General features: G+C 33.7%; 3 protein-coding genes across 9 annotated transcripts in view; 2 read left to right on the top strand and 1 right to left on the bottom strand.

The window, feature by feature from the left end:
- Nucleotides 1-200: 200 nt before the first annotated feature.
- Nucleotides 201-8,552, top strand: LOC124956889 (condensin-2 complex subunit G2-like). Of its 5 annotated transcripts, none has more exons than XM_047513256.1 (17): nt 201-1,790; nt 1,950-2,078; nt 2,459-2,605; nt 2,667-3,062; nt 3,130-3,432; nt 3,518-3,685; nt 3,768-4,097; nt 4,218-4,521; nt 4,601-4,800; nt 4,871-5,110; nt 5,189-5,517; nt 5,594-5,945; nt 6,043-6,327; nt 6,401-6,551; nt 6,611-7,764; nt 7,872-8,093; nt 8,248-8,552. In XM_047513256.1, exons 1-15 carry the CDS (start codon nt 1,698-1,700, stop codon nt 6,628-6,630), a joined length of 3,447 nt encoding a protein of 1,148 aa, XP_047369212.1. In that variant the 5' UTR covers nt 201-1,697; the 3' UTR covers nt 6,631-7,764; nt 7,872-8,093; nt 8,248-8,552. The 5 variants fall into 5 exon arrangements, with proteins under 5 accessions (XP_047369212.1, XP_047369214.1, XP_047369209.1 ...); XM_047513257.1 differs by having other exon boundaries at nt 202-1,790; nt 2,667-2,783; nt 2,895-3,062; nt 6,401-7,764; XM_047513254.1 differs by having other exon boundaries at nt 202-1,790; nt 6,401-6,537.
- On the bottom strand, nt 3,457-21,289 carry LOC124956890 (conserved oligomeric Golgi complex subunit 7). 2 transcript variants are annotated; one of them, XM_047513260.1, is made up of 12 exons: nt 20,635-21,289; nt 11,160-11,324; nt 10,522-10,611; nt 9,691-9,876; nt 9,469-9,600; nt 9,210-9,393; nt 8,906-9,099; nt 8,279-8,818; nt 8,077-8,197; nt 7,824-7,997; nt 7,283-7,735; nt 3,457-7,208 (listed from the first exon to the last, which is right to left on the bottom strand). In XM_047513260.1, exons 2-12 carry the CDS (start codon nt 11,160-11,162, stop codon nt 7,036-7,038), a joined length of 2,250 nt encoding a protein of 749 aa, XP_047369216.1. In that variant the 5' UTR covers nt 11,163-11,324; nt 20,635-21,289; the 3' UTR covers nt 3,457-7,035. The 2 variants fall into 2 exon arrangements, with proteins under 2 accessions (XP_047369216.1, XP_047369215.1); XM_047513259.1 differs by lacking the exon at nt 20,635-21,289 and having other exon boundaries at nt 11,160-11,435.
- Nucleotides 19,082-23,488, top strand: part of LOC124956892 (protein tramtrack, alpha isoform-like) — a 100,470-nt gene continuing 96,063 nt past the window's right edge. Inside the window, exons 1-2 of one of the 2 annotated variants that reach the window (XM_047513262.1) lie at nt 19,082-19,202; nt 20,150-20,960. The gene's annotated coding sequence lies outside the window, so the exon portion shown is untranslated. Of the gene's footprint in view, nt 19,203-20,149; nt 20,961-23,488 lie in introns of those variants that run through there. The other variant, XM_047513267.1, reaches the window with a different exon arrangement.

The raw sequence follows: 23,488 nt of genomic DNA, 5'->3' as shown, positions 1-23,488 counted from the left end.
CACGAAATTTAAATATCCAAACGTTAAACAATCGGATTTATTATTCTAACTATATATACATATATATATATGTACATACACGGATACACACACATATATATATATGTATATATAATATTAAAATATTATTTTAGAATATTATTTGTAATCGTCAAAATAAAACAAAAATATGTATATTATATAATTATATATACATATTTATATATATATATATATATATATATATATATATATATATATGTAATTATATTGTTGTTTTTATCGAGCACATTTATATACAGTCAAATTGGTGATTAATTGATGCAATGTAGTTATTGTATAATGGAAATAACAAATGCAGTAAATGTGATTGGTTCATTTTTGGCTCCATCTTTAAAACACGTATTTGTGATACAAAGTTTTATGGAAAATGACAGGAAATGTTAATAAGTATATTAAAGTCTTACTATCATTCATAAATTCGTGTCTTTTATCTCTTTTCTTTTTCTTCTTTTTTTTTCTTTTTTTATTTTCGTAGTATTTCTAATATTGGACGCCATATTGGAACGTTAGCATTTTCTGCATTTCTTCTGTCCATTATGTCCCTTTTATTACTTTCTAATTAAAATTCGTCAAAGAGTACTAATGAATCATAATTTATATATATATATATATATGTGTGTGTGTATATATATGATATATATAAGATATATATTATATATATATACATATATATAATATGAATATATCGTGTTATATATTCTCTGTAGCTATTCCTATCTTTATAAAATACGTGTGATAAAAGAAAAACTGACGCTAGTTCGTCGGCGCTTTATTTACGCAAGAGAGAAAGAGAGAGAGAGAGAGAGAGAGAGAGAGAGAATTCTGTACGCACGTGTCGCGTTTGCGTGTAAATGGTATGAATGTGTAAAAAAATTTTCAACGTGTCGACGTTCAAAGATTAGTATGATTTATACTTTCTAATATACGAAAATTTGAACGTATGAATCGTGCATTAGCAAGTTACTATGGTGCTGCGAGCTTTACGATCGGTTGTTTTATATTATTAGCTAATCATAATTAATTCAATGGAGAGCCTGAATACAACGCGGCGGCAACCATGGTGAACGATATCTATTAGCGATGATTTTTCGGTTTTAACATATTTGTAGCGAATAAAGATCACGTAAAGAAATAATATTGTATAATTTTAATAATTTAAATTAACCTTCTTTAATATCTAATAGAAATTTTCTATTTATTCTTGGTACCAGCTGGATCCCCTTATTAATACGTTCCTGAGTCTATCTTGGCGCGATTCGACCAATGCGTCGTTAAGTACGTAACGCTATTAATAGATGGCGTTAATTTCTTCTATATTTACGTAACACATTTACGATAAAAACTTTGAAGGTTAAATATGTTTTGTTCTACATGCTATTATTGTGATTGAGTCCACGTTAAAAAGCTAATTTAAGCGGCATGGGTGATCCTGATGGATTATATATTGATTTGAATGTGAAAGATTATGTTAAATATATACATATATGTTATTTTATATGTAATATTTCTGTTATAAAAATTAAGGAAATAGAGTGTATGCCATAAAAAGAAATTTTGTTTGAAAATATTGATAATTTTAAATGAGAAAGATATTGAAAGCAGAGAAGATATCTATATTAATTTTGATGATATATATGATTTCTATTATATAAAAAATGTCCTGCCAACGTGTTATAGTAGATGATAAACTATTGTTTCGCATTTTAAAAACCAAAGGCTATGATATATCCACTATATGTGATAAAATGGTTTGTTTACATATCATTTACAATTTACATTATTATATTTGCCGTTTATAGCAATTATTTATTTTATTCCTTTACGTAAAGTAATATAATCTCCGTATATACTTATTTTAAATATTAATTGTTATAGTCGGAATAAATATTTAATATTTCCTTTTATAGAAGTTGGACGCAAAAAATATAATAGTATTATCTGAAGAAGAACTATGCGAATTATGGTATCATGTGAAAATAGTACTGTTAAAGGCACAAAAGTTATCTATATTACAATCGAATAATAAAAATTCCAAAGTATGAACATTATATATATATATATATATATATATCTATCTATCAATTTTAGCACTTGTTGCTATCTTCAAAAGTAAATTTCAAACTTAATAATTAAAAGAAAACTGATTGCTCAAATAAATAAGATGTCAGAAAAAATCAAAGAGCATTGTTTACAGATAAATATTATACGTCGCTTGATGAATCATATTTTAGTCATAATTTTATACGCATGCAATGAATTTTCTTGAAAACAACTTGTATGTAAAAAAAATACTATTTTATTATATTTTCAAATCTTTTCTCCATTTAGAATTATCTTCTTCCCACTTGTGACACATATCCTGTGTCTATAGAGATTACATCATATAATTATTATTAAGTTTGAAATATATTTCTAGGAAAAGCAACAAGCATTAAAATTGATAGAGACGATAGCCGCAATGGCTTTGGAGACAGTGCTGCAAAGAACATTTTTACCAAATATATTATTAGAGATTGTAATAATACTTCACTCGGTTATATTACCAGAAATGAAAGATACAAAGGTTTGTTATACCTATGATCTATAGAAATAACTGTTACACATATACAATAATTCTTTTTAAGGTAAAAGATGAAATATCATACCTTCTAGAAAATTGGTGGAAATCAAATATGATATGGAAAGAAAAAGTAATAATAAATGCTATAAAGCACCTGACCGAAACATCTGAAAGTTCATTGGTAACTCATATATGTATAAATTCATACTTTCATAATCTGCATAAATACATAAATTCATATATGCAAAAAACGTCTGCAAGTTTTTATACAAATAACGTATCATACTTTCAGCAACATATTAAACGATTACATAAAATAAGATCTGCGCTGTATTTAATAGAACGTAACGATGATATACAAATGTTGGTTGAATTATCGCGGAGTAGCATCGTTATGTCTATACCAGAAGGAAGAGTTATTTTGTTAAAATTATTTGCGTTAGGAGAAGAATTCGTAATGGTATAATATAATATTAACCTATGAGACATTTATTCTTTGTAATTTTAATATAATTATTAAATTCTAGGGGATTCATAATAATGTAAAAGCAATACTTGAAATTGCAGAACCTGATATAATAAAAGGATATGCAAATTTGTATGCCAAAGCATGGTTAAGTGCTACCAATAAAACTAAGAAGTTGATAATCGAAAAATGTTTCAGAAACATTATTTTTCATTGTCTTAGATCACGTAGAGATTCTACAGGACGAGTCAAACTTGGAACAAATTTACTTATATTCATAGATGCATTATATCATTATAAAAGCAATACAATAAGAGTAATGTTGCATGATCATTGGAAAAGTTTATTATGGGAACATTTGAAGGTAGAAACTTTTTAAAACGATCGATAACAATATAATTTTGATATAATATTGGAACAATTATACCTATGGGTTAATTTTATTTCAGGCTTCTGGATCATGCGTCAGATGCAACGCAGCTGAAATTCTATTTATTATTTATTCTGTGGAATCGAAACATTTGATGCAAAATGAAAATAACATGAAACAATATTCAAAAGCTATTTCATACCTTTTGAAAGATTCCAATCAGCAAGTGTGTCTAATAGCTATAAATGTACATAATTATTACATATATATTGATTCCTTGATATAAAATAATAATTTATAATAGTTATAGATATATTTCTACATTGCAGGGTACTTATAAAATATTGGAGTCTCATTGGAAGCATATACCTGCTAATATAATTAAAAATTGGTTAAATATTTTATCATGTCATATGAAAAGCAAATCTTCTTCAGAAATTAAAATAAGTATCCTAAATGGTATCAAACAAATGGTGTCTAATAAACACTCTCATACAAGTGTAAAAAGTTTTATAAATAACTTTGTCAATCAAATATATTACGCAGCAGACATAGATGTTATCAAATGTTTTACTAAACTTATCGTATATCTTCAAAATCAGATTGGCATTTTAGTTTGGGATATTGTTGCATTAACTACTTTATTGAAATGCATAGAGGTAAATCAATTCGGATATAAATAAATCGATCATTTATATTCGAAGCAGCTAAAAGAAAAGAAAAAAAATATATATATATATATATATATACTCTTAGTAAATTTTACCATTTTTATTTAGGATACCAATGAGTCCAAATTATTACAGCAATTAATAAAATTACTATGTTTGCGAATACAACCACATGATATAAGTAATGGCAATGCCACACAAGAAATCATAAATATAGGAATGAAGAATATTACGGCAACAAGAAAGTTTTTTTTTCATTCAAAGTATATCATTAATTGGGATAATGCTTCTAAACTTATAAATATTATATTACTGACTATTGAAAGACAAGCATGCTGTTTATTAGCAGATGATGAAACAAGCAATAAATGTAGTAAAAGATTTAAAAGGAATAACGATAAATCACATAATGGTATTTAGTATTAATTTGACAATTTTACTTTCTAGCCAATATAAAATTGCTAAATTAATAATATTTTCTGTTTCTTCAGCAAACTCTACCAAAGATATAATTAAACAAGAAATTAACACATGCGAATCAATTAATATATTGCTTGAGGTAGTTGCTGTAATATTATATGTAAACAAAAATAATGTTACGAAAGAATATTTTGACAAAGAAGAGGGAAGGGACTTACGAAGGATCTGTACAAGCATACTGCCACAAATTTTATGTTCATATAGAATACAGGTATGAAGAATAATGTTTTTAACTAAAAATAAAAAAAAATAACTTTATAAGTAAAGCGAAATTGTTTTAGAAATTATCTTTGAATGAATCTACGTTATTCTTACTTTCATTTTTACCCGTTACTATGATGACCAATGCAAACAATATATGTGAAACCATTGTGGAACAATTATCTAATCGTAATATTTCCAATGAGATGATAATCACAATTTTATACACGTTAATGAAATGGGAGAAAATGGATATAGTCTTTACGTTATTAAAAGAATTGATAACAAAATTTACAAATACAACGATAGAGTATAATCAAGTTAGTACTATCCTACGATCCTATAATCCTTTAAAGAGCTAGTAAGTACAAGTATTTTCTTTTTTCTCTTTCATATAGGAAAATAGTAATGATTTGTTTATAAAAGAACAAGAAAAGACACTTATATTGACCGTAGAAATACTCAAACAATTATTGAATATTGATTTCCAAGAAAAATTATTGACTATATATTATGAAGATTTAGTGAATGCTTGGAAAGAATTGCGTGTGATACAATATCACATGGAAAATAGATTGACACGTTCAAACGAATTAAGTAACATAATGAAGGAACAAGTTTTGATTGGTCTTTTCAAGGATTATTTATCGATGATATATATACTATTGAAAATTGACGTTTACGATATTTCAGAATGTCTTCAAGATATATTATCATGGATCGAAGAGTATGAATATAAATGTTCATATAACAATTTTCATGTTAAATTCATATAAATAATAACGTAATTTAAATTTGTATAGGAAGGTGATACCTAAAATGCCTACAATGGAAGAACATAAGAAACATCAATTTCCAATTAATATATTGAAGATAGTTTTTAACGTATGCAATTCTATGATAAAAGAATGCCAACTGTCTACAAAGATATGTTGTAAAATAATAATTCTGTATTTCAAATCTATTTCTTCATCCGTCGGCATCATTTTTATCCATGACGCTTTGAAAGCGATCATTGCTCTATTGCACTTTAATAAAACTCAATATTATAATGAAGATTCTAATTTACTAAATACTATTCTACCAAAGTTCTTATGTGCTGTAATGATATCTTTAAATGAATACTCCGAAGATATTATAATTGCATATACAAATGTAAGATAATAATTTTTTAATGGATTTATTAGTAATACTCTTCGCGTTCTTTCGCATATATATTATTTCACTCATTTAACTCAATTATTTGTTTTAGAATTTAAAAATTTTAACGTTGCTAATAGAAAAATATTTTGAAACGATCGTATCTACGTACGATGATCAAAAGATGCATGCTACGTACTTAACTATTATATTAAATACTGGTATCAATGATATAAGTAAAGAAATTATTGATAACGCTGGAAACAATTCTGCAGATATATTGAAAATTAAATTTCCATATCTCGCAGAGAAGATTTTAAAAAATACGTTATACTTAAGGAAATATCAAGATGCATGCTTTTTTGCTATAAAACAAGCTGTAATACACTACAATGAAGTAAGTATTTATTTCAGATATTTTTTATGACATTTTCAAATCATTTCGTCAAAATATTTATTGCATATTGCAGATTGATATACTTTCTACGTTATTGATAATAAATGATATGTTTAACTTGCCAATTAAATCCATGAAAAAACTTCGAAACATTACGCACGTTATCAAGTTAGAATATGAAAAACGATGTGATCTTACTGTCCATAATAGGTATTTTATTCGAAGTACGTTTATATCTTCTATATTAATATTAACAATTAGAAATCACTTTTTTTCCTTTCAGACTTATTGTTGATGCAATAGAAACAATCATCAAATTGATACAAAGTAAGTTTTAAAAGGGAAACAAAGAGTGCAACCTATATGCAATAATTTATTGTTAATCTATTAAAAATGTTTGCTATGATTGATATTTTTATAAACATATTATATTCATATATTTTATAGAAATAGAAATATTATAGTTAATAGATATGAAAGCATTTGTTTGTAAAATATTAATGAAGAATAATCTTCAATGGCATATTTTGTTACTTTATTTTGATATAAATAATTTTTCTTTGGAATGTAATATATACTATTTTGATTGCATCAAAAATAGTAATTATCAATACGTTTGTCAATGTATTATGTATGGTAAGATATTTTATACAAATTATATAAATTTAACGTTTTTTAATATTTTTTATATATAGTAAAGTCATTATTTCACCCAGACAACGTAATGTTTCTCATTTGTCTTACCGCAGCTACTACCCGGGGATTGCAACCAGAGCTACCATTTTGATATTCCTCTGGCGGCAATCGTAATAACAATGACATATGTTGCAGATTCTCTGATAACGAAAGACCAAGCTCCTCTAAAACGTTTCCAACGTAATCTACAATATGGATTAATGAAATTAATACTTTAACTTTAACAGCTGGAACGATATGATTATTCAATTATAATCACCTATATCAGTAGCAAGTTGCTTGCAAGCAACAGAACTTAATCGGCCAATGGCTAATGTTTGATCATGGAACATTTGGCAAGTTCCTCTGGCAATAATATCTAATAAAATGCCAGTAAAACCAGATTCGGTTGATCCCTGAGCGTACTGAGGATCGGCAGCTTTTAATGCCAATGTTAAACTCGGATTATCTCTTAATAAAAATGGTTCTAAATGTTGAGGAAGTGTCATTAGATATTGGCCAACTTGCGTGATATATTCTTGAGGTGCGAAGCTATAATCCGGTAGATCCGTACTAAGATGCATTTTATTGTCATCTGACCAAGCAGGTGCTTTTTGAACTGAGAGTAATTGGGTAAAAATGGGTGCAAAAATAACTTCGTAAGTTGCATGATGTAAATCGGAGCAAAGTTTGTGAATGGGTTTTATAACTGAATCAAGAATAGTTTTGTCTTCTGTAAATAAAATATGTCATTACAAAAAAGTAATTACAAATATAATATTTATATACTTTACAATGAAATAATGTTCTCTAATATTTACCTTTTTGAAACGAAGCAACAAGTTGTTCTAATTCGGTTTGTCCAACAGGTTCGAGAAGCAATTTTTTATATTGGTTAAAAGGTCCGGCCGTATGACTTAATAATTTATTATTAGATTCGATTATATCGATTACTAAGGATTTTTCAAACAGGTGCACTTGTCCCAAGAGTTCTCCTATAAAATAAAATGAAAAAAAGAGAACTGACCATGGAAGTCTTCCAAAAGTAAAGAAGAATAATTATTTGAAAAATACCTATACTCTGCATTAAGGTAAGACACATTTGAAATAAATTCCAATCTTCTTGTTTAACCTTTTTCCTCTCTAATTGTCGTATAGTTGCCTGATATTTAATAATATACTTATCAAAATATATCTGCAAAATGAATTCATTTTACATAATGATCTTTATGGATTTTCTATTAGATTGTAAAAGGCAAAGCGGTGGTAAACATACATTTAACGCTTTAAGTAAACCTGGATAGCCGCAGCCATCGGTAAACAATTTACAACGTTTATTTGCTTCGTGAGCATATCCGATGACTCTTGGAATGCTAAGTGATAGAGAATTGATAGTATCGCTTAGATCATCGTGTAATAGATCCAAAGATTGGAGCTGTTGTTCTAATTGTGCAACTTCGTAAGTTTTATACTTCATCACGTATGGAACATATGGCGCATATATTGCTTGCGCCAAAGATATTACATATTGATTAAATGTTTTTGTATTACTCGCTGTTTCATTATTAGAAACATTTCGATTTACTGATTTTGTCGAAGACAACGTTTCTATAGCTCCACTAATGTTTACTGCAAAATGTCTGGTAAGTTGTTTAAGTTCCAACAATAATGATAACTGCATAGCATTGGAATATTGTTTTAATAATGATTCTATCGATTCTAATATGCTCGGATCCAAACTTCTTAACAGATCAGCATATACATTAATAAGAATTTCACTGGATGTATTAGGAAACACTTGTTGGCACCATTTCACCTTTAAAATCATGAAACAATTATAATTGTGCAATTATAATGATAAATAATAATAATAATAATAATCTAATAGGTAAGATATATCTACTTGTTCGTGCCAAGTAGATAAAAGTTTGTCATAATAACTATGCAACCAATACGTTAGATTCTCATCTTGTGCCAATTCAATAGTTCGCCTCCATTCCTGTCCTAATGATACTTTCAAACAATTGTGATAATATTTAAGAAGTTGAGGTAATCTTTCCATTTTATTGAAAATATCCACGTAAACTTTGGACTGATCTATAAATTTAAATAACATTTGTATATCAAATATTTGTATTAAAAACAAAGAAGAAAATAGAGATGATGGAACATAAAAATGAAGAAACACAGTTCATTTTTGTGGGTACCTAAATTTCCAGTGTTAAAGGCTTGAACAAGTTTAGGACTGGCCATTGCTTCTAATCTATTTTTTAAGCCTTCTAATTGAAGCTTTTTATCTTCATAATCTACCACATTGATGAGCATGGTTAATGACTTTTGCATACTAAATAACTTGCTAGCTATGACCTCTATGTCTCCCGATTCAAATACCTATATGATACGAAAGTATTTTCAATAAATTAGAATGATAAAAAAGTACTTAAGTATCCAAATCAATATTCGTACTTCCTCTACATCATTTGCTAAAGCGCTCCAATTATCAGCTTCGTGTAGGCCACGTTTAGCAGTTTCCAATTGAGTCTTTATTCTATCGAGTCTTTCTAATGATTCTATAGAGGATGCAGTACATTCTTCTACCTGTTCAATAAATTTCACAATGAACAATCTCGCGGAATTAAAGAGTACTACCGATATAATAAACGAAAAGAAAGATAACATATTAAAGACCTTGGCAATCTCTTGTTTAACAGAAGTCATCTTTTCCTTTAACGCCAAAGCTTCTTGTTGTAATAATTGACTGTCCCTTAGAACTCTAGGTAAGCTGGACAATACCGATTGACTGGTTTCCTCCAATGCACTGTTAACTTGTTGTACGTATAATTGTAACTTCATGACCAAGGAAGAGACGAATGCCTTAACAAAATATAACAAATTCTATCATAGAAATATATTATATTTTCGAACGTACGCTCGTTTTCTAACAATATAATAATATAATTAAAATTGAGAACAATTGAAAAATTAGATTAAATGGAAACGTTCTCCACCCCCCCCCTCTCTCTCTCTCTCTCTCTCTCATAATGAATAAATTTTTCATTCATAAATAATTTACGGAAATGATTATACGTTGAGACGTATATCGTATTGTCGGAATAAATTTGAAAAGTCAGAAAAAAAACTTAACTCTCTATGTTATTCTACATATACGAAAGTTCCTTAACCTTAAGAAAAAGAAAATAAAAAAGTTATCGTATTAAAAAGACATACGGCGGTGTCATTGACCGCCATGCGATGGAAGCCATCAGTTTAGTATCCGAGCGTACTCCGTGCGAACATAAATTGAAAAACCGTGTCGAGTAGAGAAATTGAGAGAGAACGATCTAGAAAACGAGGGAGGGAGAAAGGGAGAAAAAGAGACAGAGAGAAAGAGAGAGAAAGACAGACAATCAGAAAGAAAGAAAGAAGGAGAGAAAGAGAGAGAGAGAGAGAGAGAGAGAGAGAGAGAGAAACAAAAAAGAAAGAAAGATACTGGTTATTATTAATGTGACGAAGACTTACATCCTTGTTCTCTTGAGCTTCCGTGGATTTGAACGTTTTGTTGATCCATTCTTTGGCATCGAACGTATCCTCGGAAAACGCGGATACATCCTGAAAACGTCGATTTTAAGGTTAGGAACGGATTACACAGACACTCCTCTCCTGTCTCTTATCACACTCTTTCTGTCTATCGCGTTACAAATTTTCTCTGTATATTATCTATCTGTCTCTTTCTTTCTCTCTTCTTCTCTCTTTCTCTTTCTATCTTTTTCTCTCTCTCTCTCTCTTTTTTCATTATACGAAACATACAATAGATATTCTACAATGTAACCGCTAACGTTTACAGAATGCTTTTCTTTCGTGAAAGAAAAAAAGAGAGAGTGAGCGTATGAATTTGTGTTTCTTTGTTGTGTGTGTGTGTGTGTGTGTGTGTGAGAGAGAGAGAGAGTGTGAAAAGAGACGTGAAACAGAAAAGGAGTAAGAGAGATAGGAAGCGATCGTTTTTTACGTACCTCGAGTGTTGTTAATTATTTGTCGCGAATTAGTACAAACAGAGAGAGAGAGAGAGAGAGAGAGAAAGATTTAAGTGTGTATGCGTGTGTGAGAAAGAAAGAAAGCAAAAAAACGATCCGAATGATCATCATTAGTCCTCTGCTTACCATAACGCACAAGAAGTTCCGGAGCTTTTCTAACACAAGTCGAACGATTGCTTGGTTCTCTTCGATTATTAACCTCAAACAGTGGGTGCTTGTTTCTTTTCCTTTTTTTCGTTTGTCCTTTTTCTTTTCTAAATTCTTCTTCTTCTTCTTCTTCTTCTTCTTCTACTACTCAAAAAAAACCGATTCAACAAGACGGCGGCCACGGGACCGCGACGACCAAGGTCAGACTTTAATTTTCTTTTCAGTTTCTTCCCCCTCCCTTTTTTTGCTCCTACTCTATACATATATATATATATATATTACGTATATATGCGTGTGTGCGCGCGTGTGTATACCTACGTATATATAATTCTTTTTCTTTTCTTTTTTAATTCATTATAATTATTATGATTACTATTATAATAATTATTATTATGAAATGTTCAAGCAATAAATTTGGTCGTTAAGTGTCTACGTACATATTAGATTTATTTTTTGAAAATGAATGACCACCAATGATCGTAATAAATGTCATCGTCGTCAATGTCGTAAACTTTGTCGTAAACTTTGTCGTCGTCGTCGTCGTCGTCGTCGTCGTCGTCGTCATCGTCGTCATCCGTCGGCTGTCGTCGGCAACAACGTGACGCGCGCGGAAGGATATCATCGTCCGTGTCCATGGATGCCGTACGCATCTCTCGCGTTTTAATTCGATATCGTATTTGGCGAAAGGCTCGTGAAAAGGTAACGTGAGATTAAAAAAATAAATAAATCGATCCATTCTCGTTGTCGTCATCATCGTCGTGTCGTCATAGAGTAGAGCCAGAAACAACTCCGTCATTCTCGTTCGTATCACATTGTTGTTGTCGTCGTCGTCGTCGTCGTTGTTGTTTCAGAAAGAAAAGAAAAATGCCTTTTTTCTCTCTTTTTCATTCTTGTTTTCTTTCTTTCGTTCTTTCTTTCTTTCTTTCTTTTTTAGGTTAGCAACGCGTTCAGTTTATATATATACGTATGTATACGAAGATGGGGAGAGAGAGCGAGAGAGAGAGAGAGAGAGAGAGAAACAAAAGATAACCAAACAGGGAGAGTTTAAACAGGCTTTCTTTCTTAATATTTTTCGTTTGCGCGCGAACATACGAATTTCAATACTGAATTTTTTCATCTATGATGATAACAATGATGACAATAATGATAATGATTATGATGATGATGATGATTTAAGATGATGATATTAAAGGAAAAGTATTATCCCGATAAAAGGTTAGGTTAATTTGGTGTATAATTTTTTTCTTATTTCTTTTTCTTTTTATCATTATTATTATTATTATTATTATTATTATTATTATTATTATTATTATTATTATTATTATTATTATTATATGGAAAACGATATATACTTCTTTCCTAACTTTTTTTGTATATAATCGTCACTTTTATATATATATTTTTTTTTATTTTTTTTCAGCAACATGATACATATTATTTTGGCGGGTCATCTTTCTCTATCTCTTTTCTCTCTCTCTCTCTCTCTCTACTTTTTGTCTCTATCGTTCTTTCTCTCTCTTTCTCTCTGTTGGAACAAGGGGAAAAACGGAATTGTTGGAGAGGGTAAAGTGAGTGAGTAAGAGAGAAAGAAAAAGAGAGAGAGAAAACGGCAGCGTGTTATCGGCCGCTTCCGCGCCCTTCGTCGATCGCCACGCCCCCAAGACTGCGTTTGCGCCTTCGCGGTTTGCGCAACAGTTGGGACTTGGAATTTTGCCCCGAAATTGCCTCGCGGCCGCGCGTCCGAAATAAGGAAAAAAGCAGCTAGAACTTTCTCTCTCTCTCTCCCTCCCTCTTTCTCTTTCTTTCTCTCTCTACCTAGCTAATTTCGAACGAGGAGGATAGAAAGAAGGGCGGGTGTGCTGGCGAGACGAGGGAGTCGACTGGGATGGGGTTAAGGGGAGAGGAAAGAGGGAAATTAAAGGATGAAAGTCTACTACTTTGTCTCCAACGTTGATTTTCCGTTTTTCTTGTTTCTTTCTTTTACCTCTTCTTCTTCTTCGTCTTCGTATTTTTCTTTTCTCTCTCTTTCTCTATCTTTCTTTTTCTCTTTTTTTTTTCTTTTTTTGTTTTGTAGCTTATTGCAAACGAAAAATCGTCGAACGACAACCATTCGTCGTCGTCATCGTCGTCGTCTTGCTACCATATTTCCTTCGCAATTCGCCTTCGTGAATATTTGATATTTCGATTTGCCTCTTTCCTCGTGTTGCTACGTGTATATATATATATATATATATATATGTACATATAAGTATATATGTGTATATATAATCGCGTTATGCTTCGTTCTGTCTGTGTTATTATTACAGATGAACATGGAACGGTAAACTCTATGAAAGATGTCAAGAATGCAGGTACTTACATATGTATACACAAATACTTAAGTATATGTACATACATAATATATATATATGTGTGTGTATATTCGATTGATATTTCTATAATTCGTTAAAATGAAAATTTTCGCTTATTTTTCTTTCTTTTTGTGTTTTGTTATTAACTTATTTATGGATTTAATTTATTCGTCGTATAGGTTAAGTATACGCGTTCTAATAATGATGATCATAAGAAAAGCGAGGAGAGAGGTTATATACGTAAGCGTTAACTATTTCCTCTATCTCTGTGTGAATACGATAAACGGGAATATACATTCATTGTCCGCGAATAAATACGAGAAACGAAGAAGAATGAAAAGAGTGAGACAAGAAATGTGAAAGTAAGACAGAGGAGAAAAGATAAAGAGGGAGAGAGAAAGAGAATATCAGCATTGGCGTCGATCGTTACATTGATTTCCGCAAATTTCATTCTCGCATTTCTTTCGATCCCTTTATCACGTCGTTTATCTTTTAAGGTCGATTACCTTTGTCTTATCTCATACGTCAAATTTGCCTAACGTTCATGAACGAACAGATAAATTCACTTTTTCTATTATCCCTTAGGCTCGTAGTAACAATAGCATCGTTATATCTCGTCATTTCTTTTCTTTTTTATTTAACTTTTTTTCTTATTCTTTTGTAACAAAAAAACAAAGAAACCATTAACGATTTAATTGTCAATTAGGAAAGGCGAGTCTTCGAATCTACGTATTTATAATATACATATGTACGTAGAGTATCGTTATTGTTCTGTGACGTATTCCGCCATCTTGGCATCCATTTTTTTTAAATGCGTATATTAAATATCGATCGTAAGGTTTTATAGGCTAGCGATTATGTCGAACGGTGATTGGTGGATAAAAGAAAATATAAGTAATATTAATGTAGGCGGGAGGGGGAGGGGGTTTTTGTTCTTTAATATATATATATATATTATATTAAATATATATATATGTATATATATATATATATTAAATAATATAAATGAAATAGAAATATTAATTGTTCGTTAATTACTTATTAAGATACTCTCTTTCTCTCGTTGACGGATACATTTCGAGAGAGGATTCGTTGGAAGAACGAAAGAGCAGCGGCAACCAATCCCAAGCCTTTCTTCGCGATGGAGGAGGCGAGGGATTGGACGAATGTTCTCCAGGGTACCGCTTTCCTATGCTTCCGGTTGAGGAAGCACAACGACCGATCCCAGAAAAGGCACAGAATTACGGTGAGTTTTAATACTGAAAGGTAAACGTTTGATTCTTCCTTTTTGTTCTTTTTCTTTTTTGTTTTTCTTTTTTTATCTCTCTTATATATATATATATATATATATATATATATATATATATATATATATATATATTCTTTTTCTTAAAAGTAACGAATCCACAAGTGAGTGTCCATTCGCGACGATTCGAAAAATAAAATCGCACGAAATACGGTCGTGGGTCTCGCGTTTAAAAATATTTTATGTTCTCTTTCAAATTGATTCGTAGAATTTCAAAATGACGACAGATTTCGTTTATTGGTTCGTAATGCATACCTTTGCAAACTTTTCAAGGATCGCTATGATCGTTTCAAAAAAAAAAAAAAACAAAAAAAAAGAAAAAAAAAAGAAGAAAAAACAGAAAAGAAAGAAAAGAAAAAACGGACGATAACCATTTTGAAAACAAAGTCGATCTTTCGTTTTCTCGAAAAAAGGGAAATGGCGATTTCAATTTCCGAATCGATGTCACGTGTCATTTTGTAACAGTAGTTTTTAGCTTCTTTATTACCGTCCCTACATTGCCGTAACCTTTTATTCGTTCGCCCCTGGGCTGTGATAAAAAGACATTGGACCAGCCTATTTCATCGAGTGCCCTTCGCAAAAAAAAAAAAAGAAAAGGTAATACATATACAACTATTTCATCATATAGCTTCTTTATCCTGCATTACGTTTTTTCTCTCTTCTTTTTTTCTTCTTTCTTTTTTTTTTCTCTTTTTATTGTCTAACCTTTTTAGAAAGACAACAACTAAACTACTCCGTAGAATTTTTAAGAGCGAGTATTTGTAGTAAATGACGATTATAATAATACATACATACATGCATGCATACATACATGCGATAAGTAGAGGAATAACGAAAATAATAAAGCAGCCATATTTAATTCTCGATTGTCGGATCAGTTCTCTCAGGAGACGAGACGGGATAAGACGTGTTTTTTTCCTTTACAAATTTTTTATTATATTCGTACTAAATAAGATGCATATTTCAATGTTTGCGATTGATTAAACAAGGGATACAGAACGAAAGAAAAGAAAAAGGAAACAAAAAAAACGAAAAGTCGTATGACGATTTGAAGTCTCGTTACATATACATACATACATACATACATACATACATACATATATATATGTATATATATATAAAGAGAGAAAAAAAGATGAAACAAGATGGAACACACACAACGAGCGATAATATCCTTTACCGAAACAGTTTTCGTCTTTTTTATTTCTTCTTTCATTTCCCTTCTTTTGTACTTCTTTCTCTCTTTTTCTCTTCCTCTTCTTCTTCACAAGAAATGTTCTTTCTCGATAATCTTAAGTGATGGGAAGGGGGTGGGGCGGAGGAAGGTGAGGGGAGGAGGAGAGAAAGAAAGAGAGAGAGAGAGAGAGAGAGAGAGAGAGAGAGTGAGGGGGGGAAAGACAGTACAGGGGGAACGCGAACTACGCGAAAGAGTTCCGGCATGAAACGTTTTTAACCTCTCTACGAAATTCCGTATTACTTCTTTTTATCCTTCCTCTACTTCTAATACTTCTCTGTGGAAAGTTTCGAAAGACAATCAATCGTTTCGTTCGACACTTTGCAAAGTAAACGATTCGAGGACATCGGCGGATGAAATTAATGATCTCCCCTCGATCTCGTTTGATTACGAACCTCTCTCTAGTATCGGAACCCACGCCAGTTTTTCATCTCTCTCTCTCTCTCTCTCTCTCTCTCTCTTTCCTCTCCACTCGTCGAATTTCCCGTTTCGTTCGTCTCTCTCTCTTTCTTTCGTTTTTTCTTCTTTTCCTTCCCCCTCTCTGCACCCTTTCCTTTTCCCTTTTCTATCATGGAATCAATTCGTTTTTTCTTTTTTCTTTTTTTTTGCAAAGGAGAGAAAAGAATAACGAAGTGTCTTTGTAACCAAGAGAAAAGTCAATTTATCGTCATATCTACGAGTAGATTATAAACCTCGTAATAATGGAAGTGGTGTATATACAATAGACAGAGAGATAGATAGACAGATAGATAGTGTGTGTAAGAGAGAGAGAAAGAGAGAGAGAGAGAGACAGAGAGATTCCCTTTCTCATCTTGAATTTCTCGTGCACGATCGACCGTCTTCGTTCTCTAACAGGTCCTCGACCTTCTCTAAAGCCTCCACCGAGCGCAAGCGATCGGATATGCCAAGAAACGATACCTTCGACCGATCTCCCTACCCTCACACCCCCGTCCCCGTCCCAATCGTGCCCTCACCCTAACCCACCACTCCAACCCTCCCCCCCCCACCCATTTTCATTGTTTCTCACATTCATTCTCGTGGAATATCGTTCGAAGAAACGATAAATATATATATATATACGTGAATTCAGGCAAAAAGTATAATTCGAAAAGATCGTAGTAAGGAGGAAAGGTTATCTTATTTTTTCTCTTTTTTTTTTTCTTCTTCTTTAGAAAGAAAAAGAAATTTATTGTATTTATTTATTTATTTATTTATTTATTTGAAATGAAAAGGAAAACAAGTTTTGTTTTTATTTATATTATTATTACTATTATTATTATTTCACGAAATGTGAGATGGCGATTGAAAGAAGAAAAGGTTAAAAAAGAAATTTTATTTTTATTTATTTTTTTTATTGTTATTATTATTATTATTATTATTATTATTATTGTTATTTCTGGGGAGTGAGAGGATGAGCAAAAGAGACGGAAAAAATAAAAAGTACAAAGGAAAAAAGAAAAAGAAAAATCGAAGAAAATAAACTCTCCCGCGCTCTCTCATTTCTGCGGACAGATGCGCTCGCTCGCGATAACGGCTTCCTTCTCGAGGGCAGCTCGAAGAGGAAGGGAGATATATATATATATATACGTACATACATACATACGTATATACATAAATATATATATATATATATGTATATATGGTGTGTATATGATGAAAGAAGGGGAAAAGAGAAAGAGAGAAAGAGACGTAAGGCAGACACGCGCACGCGGGCTTCGCGGTAAAAAGTACAAAAGGAATGGGAAAAAAAAAAAAAAGAAGAGAAGAAGAAAGAAAGAAAAGAAAAGAGAAGAAAAAAAAAGGAAAAGAAAAGAAGGAAAAAAGAAATCGAGCGAGGGAGAGAAAGAGAGAGAAGGAACGAACGAGCGAACGAACGAACGAACGAACGAACGAAGGAAAGAAAGAAAGAAAGAAATAAAGAAAGGAAGAAGAACGGGACCCCGAATTTTTTGCCGTCCCCTTCTTCGGCCGGCGAGTATTATATTGATTTTTATAAATTCCTCGGCGAGAGGAACGGCCAAAGCAAGAATATATATATATATATACACACACATACACACACACATACACACACATAATACATACATAGGATATATAAGCCGAAAGGAATGAGGGAGAGAGAGAGAGAGAAAGAGAAAGAAAGAAAGAAAGAAAGAAAGAAACAAACGAGAGAGGCGCGTCGTCGGTCTTGCATGATGTTTCGCGCTATATGGACGAAGTTACACGGAGATATACGGAAAATTACGAAAAAGTACGGAAAAGCACGGAAAAGTACGAAACCGAAAAGTTTCAGTCTTCTCTCTCTCTCTCTCTCGCTTTCTTTCTCTTTCTTTCCCTGTTCCCTCCTAAGGCGAAATTGACTTGTTTTTTTTCTTCCTCTTTTTTTATTTTTAAACTACTACCGTTATTCGACATGGTTATTCGAAAAAGTTGACTAATATCAATAATTTTAAGCGGGTTGTAAAAAGTTCTTATAATTATTAAGCGAGTAGCCAGAGAGTTGTTTTTAATGTCAGGAAAATTCCTATACATATACGATATAGAGAAAGAGGGATAGAGAGAGAGAGAGAGAGAGAGAGAGAGAGGGAGAGAGGGAGAGAGAGAGAGAAAGAGATACTTGCAACGCGCGACACGGCCCTGCTGTGCTTACGGTCGAAAGCAATCGAAGGTAGTCGAAGCCGTCCGACGAACGTTAGGAAAAGTGGGGTGCTTCCCCTCCTTTTACTCTCGCCGCCCCTCGATCCCCCACCAACGGACCTGCACCCCCTTCTTCCATGCTTCTTTGTCTCTTTCTCTTTTTATCCATCTATCTATCTCTATCTCTATCTCTCTTTCACTCTTTCTTTCTCAGTCGCTTCCTCCTCTTTCTCCGTCTCTCTCTTTATCTCTGTCTTCTCCCAACCTCTTTCTCTCTCTCTCTCTCTCTTTCTCTCTATTATATGTGTATATATATATATATATATATATATATCTCTTTCTATCTCACACTCTCGCTCCCTCGCTCGCTCGTTCGTTCTTAACGTCAAACCACTTAGGGCCGCGAACCTCGGCAGTCAGTCGATCTTTCCTAGCGGCGGCATTCCGGCATTTTCCAGCTGATCGGGCGCGGGCGGTTCGACAAACGCCATTTTGTACGTCACACACATCCGTTGTTGTCGTTGTCGTCGCCGTTGTCGTCGTAGTCATTGTCGTTGTCATCGTCATCGTTGTTGTAGTCGTAATCGTCATCATCCCGTCCGTCAACGCCGGCGTTGTGCTTCTTCATTATATTCGTCCCGGAGTGTTGTCGTTTCGCGACGCGGCGTTCTCTCATTCTCTCTTCTCGTCTCTCTGCACGTCAAATAAAACACACGTCTCGCGTGCGCGTGAAACTCACTCATTCACTCACTCTCTCTCTCTCTCTCTCTCTCTCTCCTCTCTTTCTCTTTGCGCGCGCGCGTGTGTGTGTGTGCGCGCGTGTAACATATATATATATATACATAAACTGTCTCGTGCGTAGTAATTTCGTGTAAGAGAGTACATATGTAACTTAGTACAAGAGACATGTGCTCCTTTCTCTTTTTTTAAGGGAAAAGAAATAAAAGCAATATATAAATATAAAAGAAAAAAATATCACCAGAGGTATATATAGGATCGCGTGTTTGCACACGCATGCACGCACGTAAACACACGACTATTCGGTTACCGAAAATACGTGTTGTTGTTGTTTCGTTGTGTCGTTGTCGTCATTGACCGTCGTTTTCGTCAAAAAAGAAAATAAACAGAGAGAAAGAGAGAAAAAGAAAGAATAAAAAGATAAAAGCAACGAAACAAGAAAAAGAAAAAAGAGAGGAAAAAAGTTACAAGCCGATTCGTAACCATTTCGTAAAAGCGCGCCCTTCCGACGGTTCTCCTTCTCCTACTACTTTTCCCTTCGAAAAGAGAGGGAAAGATAGCATGTGCGTCTGAAAGAGAGCGAGAGCGAAAACGTGAATGAGAAAGAGATAGACAGACGGACAGTAGAGACAAAAAGAGAGAGAGAGATACATATATACAAATAAATATATATATATATATATATATATGTATATATACACAGAAAGAAGAAAAGAAAAAGATAGAAAATCCAACGTCAGTGCGTTTGTTTCCGCTTGAACTCTCGAGTAACGCGTGAGAAAGAAAGAAAGAAGAAAAGAAAGAAAAAGAAAAATAGAAAGAAAAAACGAAAGAGAGAGAGAGAAAGATAGATAGATAGAGATAGATGGACAGTTAGACAGGCAGGATAGATAAATGGATAAAGAGAAAGAGAGAACGAGCAGTCACTCTCGCGGTGCGCGAACATAGTGCGCGAACAGAGTGCGTGAACCGAGTGCGTGAGGGCCGCGTGTGCGAAGCTTCCTCGCATACCACCTACCTTCCCCTCTCTTTGCAACGTTACCGCCCCGCCCCCCCCCTCAGTCCCTTCATCCCTTCTACTTCCCCGTTCACCCTCTATATTATCTCTCTCTCTCTCTCTTTCTTCCTTTCCCTCTTCCTCCCTCCTCTCCCTCTCTCTCTCTCTCTCTGTCACTCACACATTCATACTTTTTACTTCTTGCCGCCGTTCTCTTCCTGCTAATCCATCCTCTTCGCTCTTTTACTTCATTCTTCGTCCGTTCTACTACTACTACTACTATACTATTACTACTGCTACTACTTGCTGCTGTTGTGCTGGCTCCACCACTACTACCAACCACTACACCGCACCACCACCATCATCATCGTTACTACTACTACATCACGACCACCACCACCACTACTACTACTCTACTACTACTACCACCACCACCACCACTACATTACTTGACTGTAGACGCGCGCGTGCTCACGCGCACAAGGGGATGATAATACGAGTTGGATGAAGCACGAGCGTGAGTACATATAACGCAATTTTTCCTTTTCTTCTTCGCTTGTCATTATTTTATTTCTCACTTATATATCCTACGTACACACACACGCACACACACACACATATATATATATGTATATATATATATATGTACGTGTATGTGTGCGTGTATAATGAATTTTTCTAACGCGAGTAAGCAAGAATACGCGCGCGCGAAACTCTTTCCTCGTGAGAGCATGTTTTTCCGCCTGCACGGCCAACGTCTGCCATGTTAGACCGGCGTCTCTTTCTCTCTTCATTCTCTCATTTTCTTTCTTTTTCTCTCTCTTTCCTTTTCATGCCGACTCGCGTTACCCCCACCATACCACACTTTGTGTTCCATCTCTCTCTTTCTCATTTCCCCTTTCGTTTTCCTCCCACTTTCGGTTACCCGTTCCCGTCGCGGCTCTATAGCGGCAAGAGCGTCGACATGAAATTACCGATCGCGAATTTCGACTACACATTGACGACGCGACGACGATGATGCATTGACAACACAACCAACACAACAACGACGACGGCTGTTGTGGCGACGACACAACGTACAACGATGTTACAATACACAACGATGACAACGGAATGATGAAAAACGACGATGCGGACCATAGCCTGTCAAACGACCTCGCGTTTTCATTGACTCTCCTCCTTCCCCTCCCTCTCTCTCTCATTTGCTCGATCACTTTCTCTCTTTTTATCTCTGCTTTTCTTTCTTCTATATGATTACTTTGTTGTTTCTTTTTCTCCTTTACTAAATCCTTCAGATCTTTCTCTTTTTTTTTTTCTCTTTCACTTGATTACTCCGTCTCTCTCTTCTTTCTTTTTTTTTCTGATATAGAAACGGGTGTAAATTTTGCGTGTAATTCGTGTGTATGCGCGACACCGCTATTTCGGCCACTCTCGTTACTTTTCGTCGTCTTGCACGATATGGTACGAAAGAGAAAGAGAGAGAGTGAGTGAGAGAGAAGAACGTGAGCTGGGAGAAGCGCGTAAAGGGAAACAATAGAGCTTTGCCAGTCAGGAAAAAAGAGAGAGGGAGAGAGGTGAGATAGAGGGAGAGAGAGAGAGAGAGAGAGAGAGAGAGAGAGAAAGAGAAACGACGCATACTCTTCGACTCCACGCGGTCGCGTCGTCTGCATGAACTCTCTGCCGTACTTCTCTTTCTTTTTTCCTCTGACCCCCTCTACTTCAACGAGGTGGGGAGATAAAGTGAGCGAACGAGCGAGAGAGAGAGAGATAAAGTTGTAGACGCGTTGGAATAATGCGACTTTGAAGATCTCTTCAACGAGAGAGAATCCCCCCTTCGTTAGAGACTCTTCCTAAATAAGCAACCACTTTTCGTGGTTTTTAATGTCGCATGTTTTACGCTCGTTATATTTCTTATGGGATACATGCACTTTTTTTATCCCTCTCTTCTCTCTCTCTCTATCTCTCTCTCTCTCTCTCTCTCTCTATCGCTCTGTATTAATCAAAATTGCATTCTTCGTTGTAGCTCTAACCTCACTTTATTGCTGCTCGCATCACGAAGTTCCTCCTCTTCTCCCCCACTCCTTTCCGTCTTTTCTTTTTTCTTCGTTTTTTTTTCTTCCTCTTTTTTCTTTCTTTTTTCTTTTCTTTTTTTTTCTTTTTCTTTTTCTTTTTCTTTTACTGCGGCAAGCGATTTTATTCGCCGAGATGATTCCAAGACGTCCAAGAATATTATCAAGACCTTCTGATTGTATTTCTCTCTCTATCTCTCTCTCCGTCCTTCCATCTCTCTCTCTCTCTCTCTCTCTCTCTCTCTCTCTCTCTCTCTCTCTCTTTCTTTCTGTTTTTTCTCTTACTCTATCATGGAATTTTCGAGTAGGAATTATTTCGAAATGACTCATCGTCGTGAATCGCGATTAATGAAGGAAGAAGGGAGCGCGGAGGAGTAGTAAGAGGAGGGGGTGGAAACGGCGGCGGCGGCGGTGGTGGTGGTAGAGGGTGTTGGGTTCACGTAGAAGGAGAAGAGGGAGGTGGGGACGGGGTTTAGTGGACTGGGTGGGGGTTGGTGTGGACTTTTCCAAGTATTTCGCGGCACGCGATTAGCAGGGAGCCGGAGGGCGTCTAGTTAATTCGATCCTTATTTTTATGCGGAAATTTTTTTTCTTTTTTCTTTTTTTTTTCTCAGAAGTCAATGTATACATGTATGTACTTATTATTCACTTATGTGTTGTGATAGTCTTATAAAAAGTACATGTGTACTTCGAAGTAACAAATGCAATATCAGGTGTCGTTGTATTAACATAAATATAGATTTAAGATTTATTAAAATGTCATTCTTACGTACGTATGTGCATAAAAATTTTCAAATTTCCCGCGTCGTATAGACGAGGCGCGAAACTCGAAGTCACGTTAATTACAAAGTCCAATCGTCATTCTCGTTTATGTACGACGAGAGAAGAAAAAAAGGAAGAAAAAGAAGTTGGACGACAAAGAGTGGACACTCGAGAAATTAGTGTGAAGGAAGGAAGAAGGAAAAAAAAAGAAAAA

Source organism: Vespa velutina, chromosome 24, assembly GCF_912470025.1.
Source record: "Vespa velutina chromosome 24, iVesVel2.1, whole genome shotgun sequence".
NCBI classification, from domain to species: Eukaryota; Metazoa; Arthropoda; class Insecta; order Hymenoptera; family Vespidae; genus Vespa; species Vespa velutina.
The sequence above is the reverse complement of the archived record's forward strand: the minus strand, read 5'-3'. Positions and strand labels throughout refer to the sequence as shown.

Excerpts from the sequence above, each read along its gene's own strand:
- LOC124956889 (XM_047513253.1), top strand. The coding sequence starts at position 1,698 with ATGTCCTGCCAACGTGTTATAGTAGATGATAAACTATTGTTTCGCATT. Across the intron at positions 1,791-1,949 it reads CCACTATATGTGATAAAATG|AAGTTGGACGCAAAAAATAT; the intron begins GTTTGTTTACAT and ends TTCCTTTTATAG. Across the intron at positions 5,111-5,188 it reads CAACGATAGAGTATAATCAA|GAAAATAGTAATGATTTGTT; the intron begins GTTAGTACTATC and ends TCTTTCATATAG.
- LOC124956890 (XM_047513260.1), bottom strand. Across the intron at positions 9,394-9,468 it reads TAGCAAATGATGTAGAGGAA|GTATTTGAATCGGGAGACAT; the intron begins GTACGAATATTG and ends CGTATCATATAG. Across the intron at positions 7,736-7,823 it reads TGTTGCTTCGTTTCAAAAAG|AAGACAAAACTATTCTTGAT; the intron begins GTAAATATTAGA and ends TTTTATTTACAG.